A 22,113-nucleotide genomic window follows, 5' to 3' on the forward strand; every position below is an offset into this window, starting at 1 on the left:
TTATCATGTATTGTTATCATCTATCGTTTTCATGTAGCGTTATCATGTAGCGTTATCATGTAGTGTTATCATCTATTGTTTTCATGTAGCGTTATCATGTAGCATTATCATGTAGCATTATCATGTAGCGTTATCATGTAGCGTTATCATGTAGCGTAATCATGTAGCATTATTATGTAGCATTATCATGTAGCGTTATCATGTAGTGTTATCATGTAGTGTTATCATGTAGCATTATCATGTAGCGTTATCATGTAGTGTTATCATGTAGTGTTATCATGTAGTGTTATCATGTAGCATTATCATGTAGCGTTATCATGTAGTGTTATCATGTAGCGTTATCATGTAGTGTTATCATGTAGTGTTATCATGTAGCATTATCATGTAGCGTTATCATGTAGTGTTATCATGTAGCGTTATCATGTAGATAGATAGATAGTACTTTATTGATTCCTTCAGGAGAGTTCCTTCAGGAAAATTAAAAATAAATGTAAAAATGTAGCATTATCATGTAGCGTTAACATGTAGCGTAATTATGTAGCATTATCATGTAGCATAATCATGTAGTGTTATCATGTAGCGTTATCATGTAGCGTTATCATGTAGTGTTATCATGTAGCGTTATCATGTAGCGTTATCATGTAGTGTTATCATGTAGCGTTATCATGTAGCGTTATCATGTAGCGTAATTATGTAGCGTTATCATGTAGCGTTATCATGTAGTGTTATCATGTAGCGTTAACATGTAGCATTATCATGTAGCATAATCATGTAGTGTTATCATGTAGCATTATCATGTAGCGTTATCATGTAGCGTAATTATGTAGCGTTATCATGTAGCGTTATCATGTAGTGTTATCATGTAGCGTTATCATGTAGCATTATCATGTAGTGTTAATCATATAGAGTTATCATGTAGCGTTATCATGTATCGTTATCATCTATAATTTTCATGTAGCGTTATCATGTAGCGTTATCATGTAGTGTTATCATCTATTGTTTTCATGTAGCGTTATCATGTAGCATTATCATGTATCATTAACATGTAGCGTTATCATGTAGCGTTATAATGTAGAGTTATCATGTATCGTTATCATGTAGCATTATCTATGTATCGTTATCGTGTAGCGTTATCATGTAGCATAATTATGTAGCATAATCATGTATAGTTATGATGTAGCATTATCATGTAGTGTTATCATGTAGCATTATCATGTAGCATAATCATGTAGTGTTGTCATGTAGCGTTATCATGTAGCGTTATCATGTAGCGTTATCATGTAGCGTTATCATGTAGCGTAATTATGTAGCATTATCATGTAGCGTTATCATGTAGCGTAATTATGTAGCATTATTATGCACCATTATCATGTAGCATAATCATGTAGTGTTGTCATGTAGCATTATCATCTAGCATTATCATGTAGCGTTATCATGTAGCGTTATCATGTAGCGTTATCATGTAGCGTAATTATGTAGCATTATTATGCAGCATTATCCTGTAGCGTTATCATGTAGTGTTAATCATATAGAGTTATCATGTAGCGTTATCATGTATTGTTATCATCTATCGTTTTCATGTAGCGTTATCATGTAGCGTTATCATGTAGCGTTATCATGTAGTGTTATCATCTATTGTTTTCATGTAGCGTTATCATGTAGCATTATCATGTATCATTATCATGTAGCGTTATCATGTAGAGTTATCATGTATCGTTATCATGTAGCATAATTATGTAGCATAATCATGTATAGTTATGATGTAGCATTATCATGTAGTGTTATCATGTAGCATTATCATGTAGCATAATCATGTAGTGTTGTCATGTAGCATTATCACGTAGCATTATCATGTAGCGTTATCATGTAGCGTAATTATGTAGCATTATCATGTAACATTATCATGTAGCATTATTATGTAGCATTATCATGCAGCATTATCATGTAGCGTTATCATGTAGCGTTATCATGTAGCGTTATCATGTAGCGTTATCATGTAGCATTACCATGTAGTGTTATCATGTAGCGTAATTATGTAGCATTATCATGTAGGTTATCATGTAGCGTTATCATGTAGCGTTATCTTGTAGCGTTATCATGTAGCGTTATCATGTAGTGTTATCATGTAGCGTTATCATGTAGTGTTAATCATGTAGCGTTATCATGTAGCATTATTATGCAGCATTATCATGTAGCGTTATCATGTAGCGTTATCATGTAGCGTAATTATGTAGCATTATCATGTAGGTTATCATGTAGCGTTATCATGTAGCGTTATCATGTAGCGTTATCATGTAGCGTTATCATGTAGTGTTATCATGTAGTGTTATCATGTAGCGTTATCTTGTAGGTTATCATGTAGCGTTATCATGTAGCGTTATCGTGTAGCGTTATCATGTAGCATAATTATGTAGCATAATCATGTATAGTTATGATGTAGCATTATCATGTAGTGTTATCATGTAGCATTATCATGTAGCATAATCATGTAGTGTTGTCATGTAGCGTTATCATGTAGCGTTATCATGTAGCGTTATCATGTAGCGTTATCATGTAGCGTAATTATGTAGCATTATCATGTAGCGTTATCATGTAGCGTAATTATGTAGCATTATTATGCACCATTATCATGTAGCATAATCATGTAGTGTTGTCATGTAGCATTATCATCTAGCATTATCATGTAGCGTTATCATGTAGCGTTATCATGTAGCGTTATCATGTAGCGTAATTATGTAGCATTATTATGCAGCATTATCCTGTAGCGTTATCATGTAGTGTTAATCATATAGAGTTATCATGTAGCGTTATCATGTATTGTTATCATCTATCGTTTTCATGTAGCGTTATCATGTAGCGTTATCATGTAGCGTTATCATGTAGTGTTATCATCTATTGTTTTCATGTAGCGTTATCATGTAGCATTATCATGTATCATTATCATGTAGCGTTATCATGTAGAGTTATCATGTATCGTTATCATGTAGCATAATTATGTAGCATAATCATGTATAGTTATGATGTAGCATTATCATGTAGTGTTATCATGTAGCATTATCATGTAGCATAATCATGTAGTGTTGTCATGTAGCATTATCACGTAGCATTATCATGTAGCGTTATCATGTAGCGTAATTATGTAGCATTATCATGTAACATTATCATGTAGCATTATTATGTAGCATTATCATGCAGCATTATCATGTAGCGTTATCATGTAGCGTTATCATGTAGCGTTATCATGTAGCGTTATCATGTAGCATTACCATGTAGTGTTATCATGTAGCGTAATTATGTAGCATTATCATGTAGGTTATCATGTAGCGTTATCATGTAGCGTTATCTTGTAGCGTTATCATGTAGCGTTATCATGTAGTGTTATCATGTAGCGTTATCATGTAGTGTTAATCATGTAGCGTTATCATGTAGCATTATTATGCAGCATTATCATGTAGCGTTATCATGTAGCGTTATCATGTAGCGTAATTATGTAGCATTATCATGTAGGTTATCATGTAGCGTTATCATGTAGCGTTATCATGTAGCGTTATCATGTAGCGTTATCATGTAGTGTTATCATGTAGTGTTATCATGTAGCGTTATCTTGTAGGTTATCATGTAGCGTTATCATGTAGCGTTATCATGTAGTGTTATCATGTAGCGTTATCATGTAGCGTTATCATGTAGTGTTATCATCTATTGTTTTCATGTAGCGTTATCATGTAGCATTATCATGTATCATTAACATGTAGCGTTATCATGTAGCGTTATAATGTAGAATTATCATGTATCGTTATCATGTAGCGTTATAATGTAGCATAATTATGTAGCATAATCATGTATAGTTATGATGTAGCATTATCATGTAGTGTTATCATGTAGCGTTATCATGTAGCATAATCATGTAGTGTTGTCATGTAGCATTATCATGTAGCGTTATCATGTAGCGTTATCATGTAGCGTAATTATGTAGCATTATCATGTAGCGTTATCATGTAGCGTAATTATGTAGCATTATTATGCAGCATTATCATGTAGCGTTATCATGTAGTGTTATCATGTAGCGTTATTATGTAGCGTTATCATGTAGCGTAATTATGTAGCATTATTATGCAGCATTATCATATAGTGTTATCATGTAGCGTTATCATGTAGCGTTATCATGTAGCGTAATTATGTAGCATTATTATGCAGCATTATCATATAGTGTTATCATGTAGTGTTATCATGTAGCGTTATCTTGCAGCGTTATCATGTAGCGTAATTATGTAGCATTATTATGCAGCATTATCATGTAGCGTAATTATGTAGCATTATTATGCAGCGTTATCATGTAGCGTTATCATGTAGCGTAATTATGTAGCATTATTATGCAGCCTTATCATGTAGCGTTATCATGTAGCGTTATCATGTAGCGTTATCATGTAGCGTTATCATGTAGTGTTATCATGCAGCGTTATCATGTAGCGTTATCATGTAGCGTAATTATGTAGCATTATTATGCAGCCTTATCATGTAGCGTTATCATGTAGCGTTATCATGTAGCGTTATCATGTAGCGTTATCATGTAGCGTTATCATGTAGCGTTATCATGTAGCGTTATCATGTAGCGTAATTATGTAGTGTTATCATGTAGTGTTATCATGTAGCGTTATCATGTAGCGTTATCATGTAGTGTTATCATGTAGTGTTATCATGTAGCGTTTATCATGTAGTGTTAATCATGTAGTGTTATCTTGTAGTGTTATCATGTAGCGTTATCATGTAGTGTTATCATGTAGCGTTATCATGTAGCGTAATTATGTAGCATTATCATGTAGCGTTATCATGTAGCGTAATTATGTAGCATTATTATGCAGCATTATCATGTAGCGTTATCATGTAGCGTTATCATGTAGCGTAATTATGTAGTGTTATCATGTAGTGTTATCATGTAGTGTTATCATGTAGCGTAATCATGTAGCGTTATCATGTAGCGTAATTATGTAGTGTTATCATGTAGCGTTATCATGTAGCGTTATCATGTAGCGTTATCATGTAGCGTTATCATGTAGCGTAATTATGTAGTGTTATCATGTAGTGTTATCATGTAGCGTTATCATGTAGCGTTATCATGTAGCGTTATCATGTAGCGTAATTATGTAGTGTTATCATGTAGTGTTATCATGTAGCGTTTATCATGTAGTGTAATCATGTAGTGTTATCTTGTAGTGTTATCATGTAGCGTTATCATGTAGCGTAATTATGTAGCATTATTATGCAGCCTTATCATGTAGCGTTATCATGTAGCGTTATCATGTAGCGTTATCATGTAGCGTTATCATGTAGTGTTATCATGCAGCGTTATCATGTAGCGTTATCATGTAGCGTAATTATGTAGTGTTATCATGTAGTGTTATCTTGTAGTGTTATCATGTAGCGTTATCATGTAGTGTTATCATGTAGCGTTATCATGTAGCGTAATTATGTAGCATTATCATGTAGCGTTATCATGTAGTGTTATCATGTAGTGTTATCATGTAGCGTTTATCATGTAGTGTTAATCATGTAGTGTTATCTTGTAGTGTTATCATGTAGCGTTATCATGTAGTGTTATCATGTAGCGTTATCATGTAGCGTAATTATGTAGTGTTATCATGTAGTGTTATCATGTAGTGTTATCATGTAGTGTTATCATGTAGTGTTATCATGTAGCGTTATCATGTAGCGTTATCATGTAGCGTAATTATGTAGTGTTATCATGTAGTGTTATCATGTAGCGTTATCATGTAGTGTTATCATGTAGCGTTATCATGTAGCATTATCATGTAGCATTCAATCATCAATCAATCAATATTTATTTTAAATTGTGATTCCTCCCGGCCACAAGTCGCTGACTTAAAGTACTGACTTGAAGTACACTTTAGGTACGTTGGTTTACGTTTTCTCATTGTCCTGCTTAAGCCAAGTTTTGCTTTGTTTTGTTCCCGAGCACATCTTTTTGCCCGATATACGGAATGAAGGAATCTTACCTGGACACTGTCCTTCTCCGCCTCGCCACCATCGCAGCAATGCGACCCAAACGTAACACCCCTGCTGCTCATCCTCCACCGCTACAGAGTTCCTGGAATGAGACAAGATTTTCAGCCAGCTGGACCTTCAGAATGCCAGCCAATTTGTCACGATAGTCGAGGGGGGTGGATGAAAGACGGGCTTCATGAGTATTCAGTAATGCTTTTTGGACTGACCAAGGCACCAGTTTCAGGGTCTAGGGACTCCCTTTGTGAAGAGTCTGTCGGCCGAAGAGACACCCAAGGCCACGTTTACCAATGATTTCTGTATTTTGGGGTTTCTGCGAGATATGGGGTCGGATTATCACCCGCAATTTATGTCACGGTTTTGCTTGCTAGGGTCCACTATCAGCCTCTTTTCGGGTTTCCACTCCCAGTTCAATTGTCAGGCAGAGGGGCTGAACCAAGTACTGGAGCCCAAACTGCAGTGCCTGACCTCTGAAAAAAGCCTACATCAGGATCCAAACAGCTCTTGTGGGTGGAGATGGCGCATAATACGCTCCCATCTTCATCTACCGATTCGTCCCCTATCGTGTTGGGTTCGGTCTTTGAAAAAGAACCTGGGAGCAAGCTCGTGGTAAACTCAAACGCCAGTCTGGCTGCGACGGATCGTAAGAGAAGGCCGAGCATCCTGGTACACTGTTGGCCAAAAAGTCTAGTTGTCCACCCAGAATCTTCAATTACGGGTGGAGTCTATAAAAAACCTTGGGTAGGTCTGTTTTCCATACCCAAATGCATCAATCCTGTTTCCATAAGTCTTAGATTACCCTGATCAATGCAAACACACCCTCCGTACCACGTCAGTTAGACTAAACCTGCTAAAATCAACCCTTTGGTCACTCCCACCTTGCCTGGCTTTTGGATGGTAGGCCCGTCTAATTTGTCACGATAGTCGAGGGGGATGGATGAAAGACGGGCTTCAAAAGACTTTGAGTATTCAGTTATGCTTTTTGGACTGACCAAGGCACCAGTTTCAGGGTCTAGGGACTCCCTTTGTGAAGAGTCTGTCGGCCGAAGAGACACCCAAGGCCACGTTTACCAATGATTTCTGTATTTTGGGGTTTCTACGAGATATGGGGTCCGATTATCACCCGCAATTTATGTCACGGTTTTGCTTGCTAGGGTCCACTATCAGCCTCTTTTCGGGTTTCCACTCCCAGTTCCATTGTCAGGCAGAGGGGCTGAACCAAGTACTGGAGCCCAAACTGCAGTGCCTGACCTCTGAAAAAAGCCTACATCAGGATCCAAACAGCTCTTGCGAGTGGAGATGGCGCATAATACGCTCCCATCTTCATCTACCGATTCGTCCCCTATCGTGTTGGGTTCGGTCTTTGCAAAAGAACCTGGGCGCAAGCTCGTAGTAAACTCAAACGCCAGTCTGGCTGCGACCGATCGTAAGAGAAGGCCGAGCATCCTGGTATACTGTTGGCCAGAAAGTCTAGTTGTCCACCCAGAATCTTCAATTACGGGAGGAGTCTATAAAAAACCTTGGGTAGGTCTGTTTCCCATATCCAAATGCATCAATCCTGTTTCCATAAGTCTTAGATTACCCTGATCAATGCAAACACACCCTCCGTACCACGTCAGTTAGACTAAACCTGCTAAAATCAACCCTTTGGTCACTCCCACCTTGCCTGGCTTTTGGATGGTGGGCCCGTCTACATTGTGGATTGGCTGTCAGACGTCAGGCGCCGCGGTAGAGGCTATCAGTACTTGGTTGACTGGGGAGGGTATGGGCCTGAACAGTGCCAGCGGGTGCCTCCGCGTTTTATTGTCGAGCCCCCACACTGATTAGAGATTTTTAGGTTGCCCATCCTAAACCTCCTGTGCCATCGGAAGCATACCTTCGAGGGAAGGGCGGTGGTGTCTTGCCCGCCCAGGTGTTCCCAATCGGTGTCCGTCAATGCCTACCCAAGTGCTTCCCGTCACAACTCATGCCCTGGCCTATATACACTCCTCTGTCAGTCAGTTGTGTTGCGAGTTTGTTGCCATTCATGTCATGTCCTATTGTTCCACGGACCCTGCCTCACCTTTGCCCGAACCCATTCCCTCTTGCTTCTGTTACCACTGCCTTTTGTTGTTTTGAACCTCGCCTGGAATAAACCCACCTATGTCCTCTCTGCCTTTGAGTCGTCCTTCCTCGAGTGAACCTTGACAGCACTCATGTGTCGTCATCTTGTATCGTGTGTCACTCGTGCAGCTTCGACCACCGTGGAGGACTTCCAGATCCGCCCGCATTGCCTCTTCGTGCACTCGTACCGGGCGCCGACTTTCTGCGACCACTGCGGCGAGATGCTGTGGGGGTTGGTGCGGCAAGGCCTCAAATGTGAAGGTGTGAACTCTTCTTCTTGGTCTTCGTCGTCTCCTGCAAGGACGCTCTTTAACAAGGCGCTCTCTGCAGGCTGCGGACTGAACTACCACAAGCGGTGTGCCTTCAAAATCCCAAACAACTGCAGCGGCTTGAGGAGGCGACGCCCGTCCAACGTCTCGCTGACATCCGGGATCATGCCCCGCCCCCTATCCGCCGAGCCCTCTCCCCCCCACTACAGCGACGACGCCTTGCTGGTGCGTACATTCAAGTGCTTTGAAGTGTGTTAAAGTGTTAGCATTAGCATTAACATGACTTCCTCTCTGTCTTTGCAGTCGCCCGTCAGTCCCAACATGGAGGTAAAATGATAATCCCTCACATTGTTGCGTCACCATGACACCACCACCTCTGACTCCGCCTCTGCTTGCCACAGAAGGACTACTTCCCCGGCCGGGAGCGGCGCTCCAGCTCGCAGTCGTACATTGGCCGGCCCATCGAGTTGGACAAGCTGCTGTTGTCCAAAGTGAAAGTCCCCCACACCTTCCTGATCCACTCCTACACCCGACCCACCGTCTGCCAGCACTGCAAAAAGCTGCTCAAAGGCCTCTTCAGGCAGGGCCTGCAGTGCAAAGGTCTGCTGTCCGGCAGTTTATGTTCCACCTCGTGCACATGTTCCTCAGCAGTTCATGTTCCACCTCATGTACATGTTCCTCAGCATTTTTTGTTCCACCTCATGTACATGGTCCTCAGCAGTTTATGTTCCACCTCATGTACATGGTCCTCAGCAGTTTATGTTCCACCTCATGTACATGGTCCTCAGCAGTTCATGTTCCACCTCATGTACATGTTCCTCCTCATGTACATGTTCCTCAGCAGTTCATGTTCCACCTCATGTACATGTTCCTCAGCAGTTCATGTCCCACCTCATGTAAATGTTCCTCAGCAGTTCATGTTCCACCTCATATACATGTTCCTCAGCAGTTCATGTTCCACCTCACGTACATGTTCCTCAGCAGTTTATTCCCACCTCATGTAGATGTTCCTCAGCAGTTTATGTCCCACCTCATGTAGATGTTCCTCAGCAGTTTATGTCCCACCTCATGTAGATGTTCCTCAGCAGTTTATGTCCCACCTCATGTAGATGTTCCTCAGCAGTTTATGTCCCACCTCATGTACATGTTCCTCAGCAGTTCATGTTCCACCTCATGTACATGTTCCTCCTCATGTACATGTTCCTCAGCAGTTCATGTTCCACCTCATGTACATGTTCCTCAGCGGTTCATGTCCCACCTCATGTACATGTTCCTCAGCAGTTCATGTTCCACCTCATGTACATGTTCCTCAGCAGTTCATGTTCCACCTCATGTACATGCTCCTCAGCAGTTCATGTCCCACTTCATTTACATGTTCCTCAGCAGTTTATTCCCACCTCATGTAGATGTTCCTCAGCAGTTTATGTCCCACCTCATGTAGATGTTCCTCAGCAGTCTATGTCCCACCTCATGTAGATGTTCCTCAGCAGTTTATGTCCCACCTCATGTACATGTTCCTCAGCAGTTCATGTTCCACCTCATGTAGATGTTCCTCAGCAGTTTATGTCCCACCTCATGTAGATGTTCCTCAGCAGTTTATGTCCTACCTCATGTAGATGTTCCTCAGCAGTTTATGTCCCACCTCATGCAGAGAAAGTAATTTTCTTCTTCTTCTGGCCAGATTGTAAATTGAACTGCCACAAACGATGTGCTGCCAAGGTGCCAAACAACTGTCTGGGCGAAAACGGAGGCAAGTTCGGGAGTTCTGGAGTCGACCTGACCTCGGTCCCGCAAAGACACCCGATGTGGTTTTTATCTACCTACAGAGCTGCTGAGCCCGGGGGCGGACTTCGACGCGGGCACGGCGGAGGGTTGCCTCGACGAGCACGACCAAGACATGGACGAAATGTTGATGTCTGAAGGAAGTCTCCTGGAGGCCGGGGCCGGAGACCTCAACGAACTGCAGGACCCTGATCTGGATGAGTCCAACCGGGCCATCAGGTACTCAGAAGTTCCCTGTAACATAACGTGGGTTTGGTTGTTGACGTCATGCAAAACATTTGGGACAAGTGGGTGGGACCTGGGATTGAGGACTGAGGTCCACCACTGATCTTTGAGCTTGTGCTTTGGCTCACTCCCCTGCAGCCCGTCCACCAGTAACAACATCCCCCTGATGCGGGTGGTGCAGTCCGTCAAACACACCAAGAGGAAGAACAGCAGCGTGATGAAGGAGGGCTGGATGGTCCACTTCACCAGCAAAGACACCTTAGTACGCCACACAAGCATGTAGCATGGATTGTAGCATATAGCATGTAGCATGTAGCGTAGTTTATAGCATATAGCTGATAGCATGTAGCATGGAACATAGCTGTTAGCATGTATCACGTTTGATGTGACTTGTAGCATGTCACATGTAACATAGCTTACATTATGTAGCATGTAGTGTAGCCTATATAATGTAGCATTTAGCATAGCTTATAGCATGTAGCCTAGATTTTAGCATGTAGCATAGCTTAAAGCATGTGTCATGCAGCATATAACATGTCTTTTAGCAAGTAGCATAGCTTATAGCATGTGGTTTGTGAAATAGCTTATAGCACGTAGCATATCTTATAGAATGTAGCCTGTAGTTTAGTTTAATAGCATATAGCTGATAGCATGTAGCATGGAGCATAGCTGTTAGCATGTATCATGTTTGATGTGACTTGTAGCATGTCACATGTAGCATAGCTTACATTATGTAGCATGTAGTGTAGCCTACATAATGTAGCATTTAGCATAGCTTATAGCATGTAGCCTAGATTTTAGCATGTAGCATAACTTAAAGCATATGTCATGCAGCATATAACATGTCTTTTAGCAAGTAGCATAGCTTATAGCATGTGGTTTGTGACCTAGCTTATAGCACGTAGCATAATTTATAGCATGTAGCCTGTAGTTTAGTTTGATAGCATATAGCTGATAGCATGTAGCATGGAACATAGCTGTTAGCATGCATCACCTTAGATGTGACTTGTAGCATGTCACATGTAACATAGCTTGCATTATGTAGCATGTAGCATGTATAATAGTCTATATAATGTAGCATGTAGCATAGCTTATAGCATGTAGCCTATATTTTAGCATGTAGCATAGCTTATAGCATGTAGCCTATATTTTAGCATGTAGCATAGCTTAAAGCATGTGTCATGCAGCATATAACATTTCTTATAGCAAGTAGCATAGTTTATAGCATGTGGTTTGTGACAAAGCTTATAGCATGTAGCATAGTTTATAGTGTGTAACATGTAGCATAGATTATAGCATGTAGCATTGTTTATAGCATATAGCCTGTGTAGCGTAGTTTTTGGAGTATAGCTGATAGCATGTAGCATAGCTGTTAGCATGTATCATGTTTGATGCGACTTGTAGCATGTCACATGTAACATAGCTTACATTATGTAGCATGTAGTGTAGCCTATATAATGTAGCATTTAGCATAGTTTATAGCATGTAGCCTAGATTTTAGCATGTAGCATAGCTTAAAGCATATGTCATGCAGCATATAACATGTCTTTAAGCAAGTAGCATAGCTTATAGCATGTGTTTTGTGAAATAGCTTATAGCACGTAGCATAGCTTATAGAATGTAGCCTGTTGTTTAGTTTAATAGCATATAGCTGATAGCATGTAGCATGGAGCATAGCTGTTAGTATGCATCACCTTAGATGTGACTTGTAGCATGTCACATGTAACATAGCTTGCATTATGTAGCATGTAGCATGTATAATAGCCTATATAATGTAACATGTAGCATAATTTATAGCATGTAGCATAGCTTAAAGCATGTGTCATGCAGCTTATAACATTTCTTATAGCAAGTAGCATAGTTTATAGCATGTGGATTGTGACATAGCTTATAGCATGTAGCATAGCTTATAGTGTGTAACATGTAGCATAGATTATAGCATGTAGCATAGTTTATAGCATATAGCCTGTAGCATAGCTGTTAGCATGCATCATGTTAGATGTGACTTGTAGCATGTCACACGTAACATAGCTTACATTATGTAGCATGTACTGTAGCCTATATAATGTAGCATGAAGCATAGCCTATAGCATGTAGCATAGCATATAGCATGTAGCATAGATTTAAGCATGTAGCATATCTTAAAGCATGTGTCATGCAGCATATACCATTTCTTATAGCAAGTAGCATAGCTTATAGCATGTGGTTTGTGACATAGCTTATAGCACATAGCATAGTTTATAGCGTGTATCATGTAGCATAGATTATAGCATGTAACATAGTTTATAGCATATAGCCTGTAGTATGTAGCATAGCTGTTAGCATGTAGCATAGCGTACAGCATGTGTCATGTAGCATATAACATTTCTTATAGCAAGTACCATAAACTTTAGCAAGTGGTATACAACATAGACTATAGCACGTAGCATAGCTTCTAGCATGTACCATATAGCATATATTATAGCATCTAACATATATTATGTAGCACATAACATTTCTTATAGCATGTAGCATAATTTCCAGCATGTAGCCGACAACATGTAGCATGTAACTCAGCTCACACTGTGTAGCATAGCTTATAGCAGGTAGCATGTAGCATAGATAATAGCATGTATAATGTAGCATGTATCAATTCTTTTAGCATCTAGTGTGTAACATAGTTTATAGCACGTAGCATAGCTTATAGCATGTGGCATGTTACGTGGCTTATAGCATGTAGCATATCTTATAACATGTGGCATGTAACGTAGCTTATAGTACATAGCATATCTTGTAACATGTATCAATTCTTATAGCATGTAGCATGTAACAGTTTATAGCGCGTAGCTTATAGCATGTGGCATGTAACGTAGCTTATAGCACGTAGCGTGTAGCATAGATTGTAGCATGTAACATAGTTTATTTCATGTAACACAGCTTATAGCATGTGGCAATGTAACTTAGCTCATGTAGCATAGCTTGTAGCATGAATAAATTCTTATAACATGTAGCATGTAATAGTTCATAGCACGTGGCATGGCTTATAGCATGTGGCATCTAACGTAGCTTATAGCACATAGCATGTGGCATAGCACGTAGCATGTAACATAATTTATAGCATGTAACATATCTTATAGCATGTGGCATGTAACATAGCTTATAGCACGTAGCATGTAGCTTAGCTTGTAGCATGTATCAATTCTAATAGCATGTAGCATGTAACAGTTTATAGCACGTTGCATAGCTTATAGCATGTGGCATGTAACGTAGGTTATAGCACGTAGCATGTATCAATTCTAATAGCATGTAGCATGTAACAGTTTATAGCACGTTGCATAGCTTATAGCATGTGGCATGTAACGTAGGTTATAGCACGTAGCATGTAGCATAGCTTGTAGCATGTATCAATTCTTATAGCATGTGGCATGTAACAGTTTATAGCACGTAGCGTAGCTTATAGCATGTGACATGTAACGTGGCTTATAGCACGTAACATGTAGCATAGCATGTAGCATAGCTTATAGCATGTAGCATAGCTGATAGCATGTAGCTTAACAGCTATGTTTGCTTCCAGAGGAAGAGACACTACTGGCGCCTGGACAGTAAATGCATCACCTTGTACCAGAACGACACCGGAAGTAAATATTACAAGGTAGCGTTTTGCTATAGCATCTTGTCCTCCGGCGGGGGACTCCTGGTTCCAAGAGACCAGCTGGTCACCAAAAATGCGTCAAATAAAGTTTCTTCCGTGCAGGAGATCCCGTTGGCCGAGATCTTGTCCCTGGAACCCGCTAAGACGCTCCCGCCGCTACCTGACGGTGCTAACCCGCATTGCTTCGAGATCGCTACCACCTCACTGGTGTACTACGTGGGCGAAAACCTGCAGAGGGACGACTCCGCCATGCCGGGAGCCAACTTGCTGGTGACCCCCGAAACTAAAATATGTTGCCGCTACCTCTTTAGCATTGCTAGCATGCTAATGTAAGATAGCATGCTATCTTACATTAGCTCATTTTGCAGGATTTCGCCTGAACCATATGTTTGGTTGCTTTGTTCATGCTAATGTTAGCTTGTTAGCAGGCTGACGTCAGCAGCGGTTTAGCTGGTTAGCATGCTAATGTTAGCGTGTTAGCAGGCAAACGTTAGCATGCTAACATTTTTAGCTTATTTTTCTTGTGGACACCTGATAATCCAATATTTTCTTACTTGATGCTATCTGGCTAGCGTGTTAACTGTTAGCATTTGTTTATCAGTCCATTAATGAGTTAGCATGCTGACTTTTTTAGCCCATTTGTTTTATGATAATAGAATAGTACAATATTTTCTCAATTGACGCTACCTGACTTGTGTGCTAAATAACAGTTAGCATTGTGTTTATTTCGCACGCCAATGTTAGCAAGCTCATGTCAGCATGCTATATTTTTTATTTCTCTTACTTGACGCTATCTAGCTAGCATGTTAACTGTTAGCATTTTTTCGATCCATCAAGCAATGAGTTTAGCATGCTAATGTTAGCATGTTAGCAGGCTGACGTCAGCATGTTAGCAGGCTGACGTCAGCATGCTAGCCCTTTTTTTAGCTTAATTTTCTTGTGGTCACCTAATAGTCCTTTATTTTCTTACTTGATGCTATCTGGATGGCGTGCTAACTGTTAGCATTTTTTTAATGAGTCAAGTAATGAGTTAGCATGCTGACATTTTTTAGCCCATTTTTCTAATAATAATGTAATAGTACAATATTTTCTAATTTATGATAATCTAATAGTACAATATTTTCTCACTTGACGCTACCTGACTTGTGTGTTAAATAGCTGTTAGCGTTTTGTTTATTTCGCATGTCAATGTTAGCAAGCTCATGTTAGCATGCTATCTTTTCTTAGCTCGTTATTCCTACGTACACATAATAGTCCTATATTCTCTTACTTGACGCTATCTGGCTGGCGTGCTAACTGTTAGCATTTTTTCGATCCATCAAGTAATGAGTTTAGCATGCTAATGTTAGCGTGTTAGCAGGCAAACGTTAGCATGCTAACCTTTTTAGCTTATTTTTCTTGTGGACACCTGATAATCCCATATTTTCTTACTTGATGCTATCTGGCTAGCGTGTTAACTGTTAGCATTTGTTTATCAGTCCATTAATGAGTTAGCATGCTGACTTTTTTAGCCCATTTGTTTTATGATAATAGAATAGTACAATATTTTCTCAATTGACGCTACCTGACTTGTGTGCTAAATAACTGTTAGCATTGTGTTTATTTCGCACGTCAATGTTAGCAAGCTCATGTCAGCATGCTATATTTTTTAGTTCTTGTACTTGACGCTATCTGGCTAGCATGTTAACTATTAGCATTTTTTCGATCCATCAGGCAATGAGTTTAGCATGCTAACGTTAGCATGTTAGCAGGCTGACGTCAGCATGCTAGCCCTTTTTTTAGCTTAATTTTCTTGTGGTCACCTAATAGTCTTATTTTCTTACTTGACGCTATCTGGACGGCGTGCTAACTGTTAGCATTTTTTGCATCAGTCAAGTAATGAGTTAGCATGCTGAAATTTTTTAACCCATTTTTGTAATGATAATCTAATAGTACAATATTTTCTCACTTGACGCTACCTGACTTGTGTGTTAAATAGCTGTAGTGTTTTGTTTATTTCGCATGTCAATGTTAGCAAGCTCATGTTAGCATGCTATCTTTTTTTAGCTCGTTATTCCTACGTACACATAGTAGTCCTATATTCGCTCACTAGGCGCTATCTGGCTGACGTGCTAACTATTAGCATTTATTCGATCCATCAAGCAATGAGTTTAGCATGCTAATGTTAGCATGCTAGCCTTTTTAGCTTATTTTTTCTTGTGGACACCTGATAGTCCAATATTCTCTTACTTGACGCTATCTGGCTAGCATGCTAACAGTTAGCATTGTTTTGTGGACGCACTAAACAAGTAGTTTAGCATGCTAATGTTAGCATGTGGGGGTGCAGGTGAGCGGTGGGGGACAGGATGTGTCCAGGATGTGGGAGATGGCCATACAACATGCACTCATGCCTGCAGTCTCCACCGGGGTCTCCCTGCGCGGTTGCCACGGCGACGGACACAGTGAGTAGTGATTAGTTGTCTCCTTCTTTATTTCCTTATTTGATTAGTTGCCTCCTTCTTTATTTCCTTATTTGATTAGTTGTCTCCTTATTTATTTCCTTATTTGATTGTCTCCTTCTTTGTCTCCTTATTTGATTAGTTGTCTCCTTCTTTGTCTCCTTATTTGATTAGTTGTCTCCTTCTTTATTTCCTTATTTGATTAGTTGTCTCCTTCTTTATTTCCTTATTTGATTAGTTGTCTCCTTCTTTGTTTCCTTATTTGATTAGTTGTCTCCTTTATTTCCTTATTTGATTAGTTGTCTCCTTTATTTCCTTTTTTGATTAGTTGTCTCCTTCTTTATTTCCTTTTTTGATTAGTTGTCTCCTTCTTTATTTCCTTATTTGATTAGTTGTCTCCTTCTTTATTTCCTTATTTGATTAGTTGTCTCCTTCTTTATTTCCTTTTTTGATTAGTTGTCTCCTTCTTTATTTCCTTATTTGATTAGTTGTCTCCTTCTTTATTTCCTTATTTGATTGTCTCCTTCTTTATTTCCTTATTTGATTAGTTGTCTCCTTCTTTATTTCCCTATTTGATTAGTTGTCTCCTTCTTTATTTCCTTATTTGATTAGTTGTCTCCTTCTTTATTTCCTTATTTGATTTGTTGTCTCCTTCTTTATTTCCTTTTTTGATTAGTTGTCTCCTTCTTTATTTCCTTATTTGATTAGTTGTCTCCTTTATTTCCTTATTTGATTAGTTGTCTCCTTCTTTATTTCCTTATTTGATTAGTTGTCTCCTTCTTTATTTCCTTATTTGATTAGTTGTCTCCTTCTTTATTTCCTTTTTTGATTAGTTGTCTCCTTCTTTATTTCCTTTTTTGATTAGTTGTCTCCTTCTTTATTTCCTTATTTGATTAGTTGTCTCCTTCTTTATTTCCTTATTTGATTAGTTGCCTCCTTCTTTATTTCCTTATTTGATTAGTTGTCTCCTTATTTATTTCCTTATTTGATTGTCTCCTTCTTTGTCTCCTTATTTGATTAGTTGTCTCCTTCTTTGTCTCCTTATTTGATTAGTTGTCTCCTTCTTTATTTCCTTATTTGATTAGTTGTCTCCTTCTTTATTTCCTTATTTGATTAGTTGTCTCCTTCTTTGTTTCCTTATTTGATTAGTTGTCTCCTTTATTTCCTTATTTGATTAGTTGTCTCCTTTATTTCCTTTTTTGATTAGTTGTCTCCTTCTTTATTTCCTTTTTTGATTAGTTGTCTCCTTCTTTATTTCCTTATTTGATTAGTTGTCTCCTTCTTTATTTCCTTATTTGATTAGTTGTCTCCTTCTTTATTTCCTTTTTTGATTAGTTGTCTCCTTCTTTATTTCCTTATTTGATTAGTTGTCTCCTTCTTTATTTCCTTATTTGATTGTCTCCTTCTTTATTTCCTTATTTGATTAGTTGTCTCCTTCTTTATTTCCCTATTTGATTAGTTGTCTCCTTCTTTATTTCCTAATTTGATTAGTTGTCTCCTTCTTTATTTCCTTATTTGATTTGTTGTCTCCTTCTTTATTTCCTTTTTTGATTAGTTGTCTCCTTCTTTATTTCCTTATTTGATTAGTTGTCTCCTTTATTTCCTTATTTGATTAGTTGTCTCCTTCTTTATTTCCTTATTTGATTAGTTGTCTCCTTCTTTATTTCCTTATTTGATTAGTTGTCTCCTTCTTTATTTCCTTTTTTGATTAGTTGTCTCCTTCTTTATTTCCTTTTTTGATTAGTTGTCTCCTTCTTTATTTCCTTATTTGATTAGTTGTCTCCTTTATTTCCTTATTTGATTAGTTGTCTCCTTTATTTCCTTTTTTGATTAGTTGTCTCCTTCTTTATTTCCTTATTTGATTAGTTGTCTCCTTCTTTATTTCTTTTTTGATTAGTTGTCTCCTTCTTTATTTCCTTTTTTGATTAGTTGTCTCCTTCTTTATTTCCTTATTTGATTAGTTGTCTCCTTTATTTCCTTATTTGATTAGTTGTCTCCTTCTTTATTTCCTTATTTGATTAGTTGTCTCCTTCTTTATTTCCTTATTTGATTAGTTGTCTCCTTTATTTCCTTATTTGATTAGTTGTCTCCTTCTTTATTTCCTTATTTGATTAGTTGTCTCCTTCTTTTTTCCTTATTTGATTAGTTGTCTCCTTCTTTATTTCCCTATTTGATTAGTTGTCTCCTTCTTTATTTCCTTATTTGATTAGTTGTCTCCTTCTTTATTTCCTTATTTGATTTGTTGTCTCCTTCTTTATTTCCTTTTTTGATTAGTTGTCTCCTTCTTTATTTCCTTTTTTGATTAGTTGTCTCCTTTATTTCCTTATTTGATTAGTTGTCTCCTTCTTTATTTCCTTTTTTGATTGTCTCCTTCTTTATTTCCTTATTTGATTAGTTGTCTCCTTCTTTATTTCCTTATTTGATTAGTTGTCTCCTTCTTTATTTCTTTTTTGATTAGTTGTCTCCTTCTTTATTTCCTTTTTTGATTAGTTGTCTCCTTCTTTATTTCCTTTTTTGATTAGTTGTCTCCTTCTTTATTTCCTTTTTTGATTAGTTGTCTCCTTCTTTATTTCCTTATTTGATTAGTTGTCTCCTTCTTTATTTCCTTATTTGATTAGTTGTCTCCTTCTTTATTTCCTTATTTGATTAGTTGTCTCCTTTATTTCCTTATTTGATTAGTTGTCTCCTTCTTTATTTCCTTATTTGATTAGTTGTGTCCTTCTTTATTTCCTTATTTGATTAGTTGTCTCCTTCTTTATTTCCTTATTTGATTAGTTGTCTCCTTCTTTATTTCCTTATTTGATTAGTTGTCTCCTTCTTTTTTCCTTATTTGATTAGTTGTCTCCTTCTTTATTCCTTATTTGATTAGTTGTCTCCTTCTTTATTTCCTTATTTGATTAGTTGTCTCCTTCTTTATTTCCTTATTTGATTAGTTGTCTCCTTCTTTATTTCCTTATTTGATTTGTTGTCTCCTTCTTTATTTCCTTATTTGATTTGTTGTCTCCTTCTTTATTTCCTTTTTTGATTAGTTGTCTCCTTCTTTATTTCCTTATTTGATTAGTTGTCTCCTTTATTTCCTTATTTGATTAGTTGTCTCCTTCTTTATTTCCTTATTTGATTAGTTGTCTCCTTCTTTATTTCCTTATTTGATTAGTTGTCTCCTTCTTTATTTCTTTTTTGATTAGTTGTCTCCTTCTTTATTTCCTTTTTTGATTAGTTGTCTCCTTCTTTATTTCCTTATTTGATTAGTTGTCTCCTTTATTTCCTTATTTGATTAGTTGTCTCCTTCTTTATTTCCTTATTTGATTAGTTGTCTCCTTCTTTATTTCCTTATTTGATTAGTTGTCTCCTTTATTTCCTTATTTGATTAGTTGTCTCCTTCTTTATCTCCTTATTTGATTAGTTGTCTCCTTCTTTATTTCCTTATTTGATTAGTTGTCTCCTTCTTTAATTCCTGTTTTTGATTAGTTGTTTCCCTCTTTGATGTAAACACAGTTAAGTCACATGAGTCATGTGTTCATAAGTCATGTGATCTTGTGTTTACATGAAAAGTTTCATTTTGCTGTCAATTATATTTCATGTTTTTGTTAGTGGAGAAAAAATGATAGCATAGCATAACATTGCATAATAGCATAATGTAGAATAACATAACATAGAATTAACATAACATAGCATAACATGACATAACATAACATAGAATTAACATAACATAGCATAACATAACATAACATAACATAGAATTAACATAACATAACATAGAATTAACATAGCATAACATAACATAACATAACATAGAATTAACATAACATAGCATAACATAACATAGAATTAACATAACATAGCATAACATGACATAACATAACATAGAATTAACATAACATAGCATAACATAACATAACATAACATAACATAGAATTAACATAACATAACATAACATAGAATTAACATAACATAACATGACATAACATAACATAGAATTAACATAACATAACATAGAATTAACATAGCATAACATAACATAACATGACATAACATAACATAGAATTAACATAACATAACATAGAATTAACATAACATAACATAACATAGAATTAACATAACATAACATAACATAGAATTAACATAGAATTAACATAACATAACATAACATAGAATTAACATAGAATTAACATAACATAACATGACATAGAATTAACATAACATAACATAACATAACATAGAATTAACATAGAATTAACATAACATAACATGACATAGAATTAACATAACATAACATAACATAACATAGAATTAACATAACATAACATAACATAGAATTAACATAGAATTAACATAACATAACATGACATAGAATTAACATAACATAACATAACATAGAATTAACATAACATAACATGACATAGAATTAACATAACATAACATAACATAGAATTAACATAACATAACATAGAATTAACATAGAATTAACATAACATAACATGACATAGAATTAACATAACATAACATAACATAACATAGAATTAACATAACATAACATAGAATTAACATAGAATTAACATAACATAACATGACATAGAATTAACATAACATAACATAACATAACATAGAATTAACATAACATAACATAGAATTAACATAAAATTAACATAGCATAACATAGAATTAACATAACATAACATAGAATTAACATAACATAACATAGAATTAACATACCATAACATAGAATTAACATAACATAACATAGAATTAACATAACATAACATAACATAGAATTAACATAACATAACATAACATAGAATTAACATAACATAACATAACATAACATAGAATTAACATAACATAACATAACATAGAATTAACATAACATAACATAACATAGAATTAACATAACATAACATGACATAGAATTAACATAACATAACATAGAATTAACATAACATAACATGACATAGAATTAACATAACATAACATAACATAGAATTAACATAGAATTAACATAACATAACATGACATAGAATTAACATAACATAACATAACATAGAATTAACATAACATAACATAGAATTAACATAACATAACATAGAATTAACATAAAATTAACATAGCATAACATAGAATTAACATAACATAACATAGAATTAACATAACATAACATAGAATTAACATAACATAACATAACATAGAATTAACATAGAATTAACATAACATAACATAGAATTAACATAACATAACATAACATAGAATTAACATAACATAACATAACATAGAATTAACATAACATAACATAACATAGAATTAACATAACATAACATAACATAACATAGAATTAACATAACATAACATAGAATTAACATAACATAACATAACATAGAATTAACATAACATAACATGACATAGAATTAACATAACATAACATAACATAGAATTAACATAACATAACATAGAATTAACATAACATAACATGACATAGAATTAACATAACATAACATAACATAACATAGAATTAACATAACATAACATAACATAGAATTAACATAGAATTAACATAACATAACATGACATAGAATTAACATAACATAACATAACATAACATAGAATTAACATAACATAACATAGAATTAACATAACATAACATAGAATTAACATA

The 22,113-nt window shown here is 36.5% G+C and overlaps 1 protein-coding gene and 1 long non-coding RNA gene across 2 annotated transcripts in view; one reads left to right on the forward strand and one right to left on the reverse strand.

Moving 5' to 3' along the window:
* prkd1 (protein kinase D1) overlaps window positions 1-22,113 on the forward strand; it is a 64,895-nt gene that overhangs the window by 15,320 nt on the left and 27,462 nt on the right. The window contains exons 3-12 of the mRNA XM_061886006.1: window positions 8,251-8,382; window positions 8,452-8,615; window positions 8,694-8,717; window positions 8,792-8,990; window positions 10,072-10,140; window positions 10,217-10,391; window positions 10,536-10,659; window positions 13,951-14,028; window positions 14,131-14,298; window positions 16,355-16,469. Of these exons, the coding sequence (XP_061741990.1) occupies window positions 8,251-8,382; window positions 8,452-8,615; window positions 8,694-8,717; window positions 8,792-8,990; window positions 10,072-10,140; window positions 10,217-10,391; window positions 10,536-10,659; window positions 13,951-14,028; window positions 14,131-14,298; window positions 16,355-16,469 (1,248 nt within the window). The remainder of the gene's footprint in view (window positions 1-8,250; window positions 8,383-8,451; window positions 8,616-8,693; window positions 8,718-8,791; window positions 8,991-10,071; window positions 10,141-10,216; window positions 10,392-10,535; window positions 10,660-13,950; window positions 14,029-14,130; window positions 14,299-16,354; window positions 16,470-22,113) is intronic.
* The window catches only part of LOC133542146 (uncharacterized), a 61,598-nt gene continuing 45,511 nt past the window's right edge, over window positions 6,027-22,113 (reverse strand). Inside the window, exon 4 of the long non-coding RNA XR_009804071.1 lies at window positions 6,027-6,103. This is a non-coding gene — a long non-coding RNA (uncharacterized LOC133542146). The remainder of the gene's footprint in view (window positions 6,104-22,113) is intronic.

This window comes from Nerophis ophidion, linkage group LG24 (genome assembly GCF_033978795.1).
Source record: "Nerophis ophidion isolate RoL-2023_Sa linkage group LG24, RoL_Noph_v1.0, whole genome shotgun sequence".
Lineage (NCBI taxonomy): Eukaryota > Metazoa > Chordata > Actinopteri > Syngnathiformes > Syngnathidae > Nerophis > Nerophis ophidion.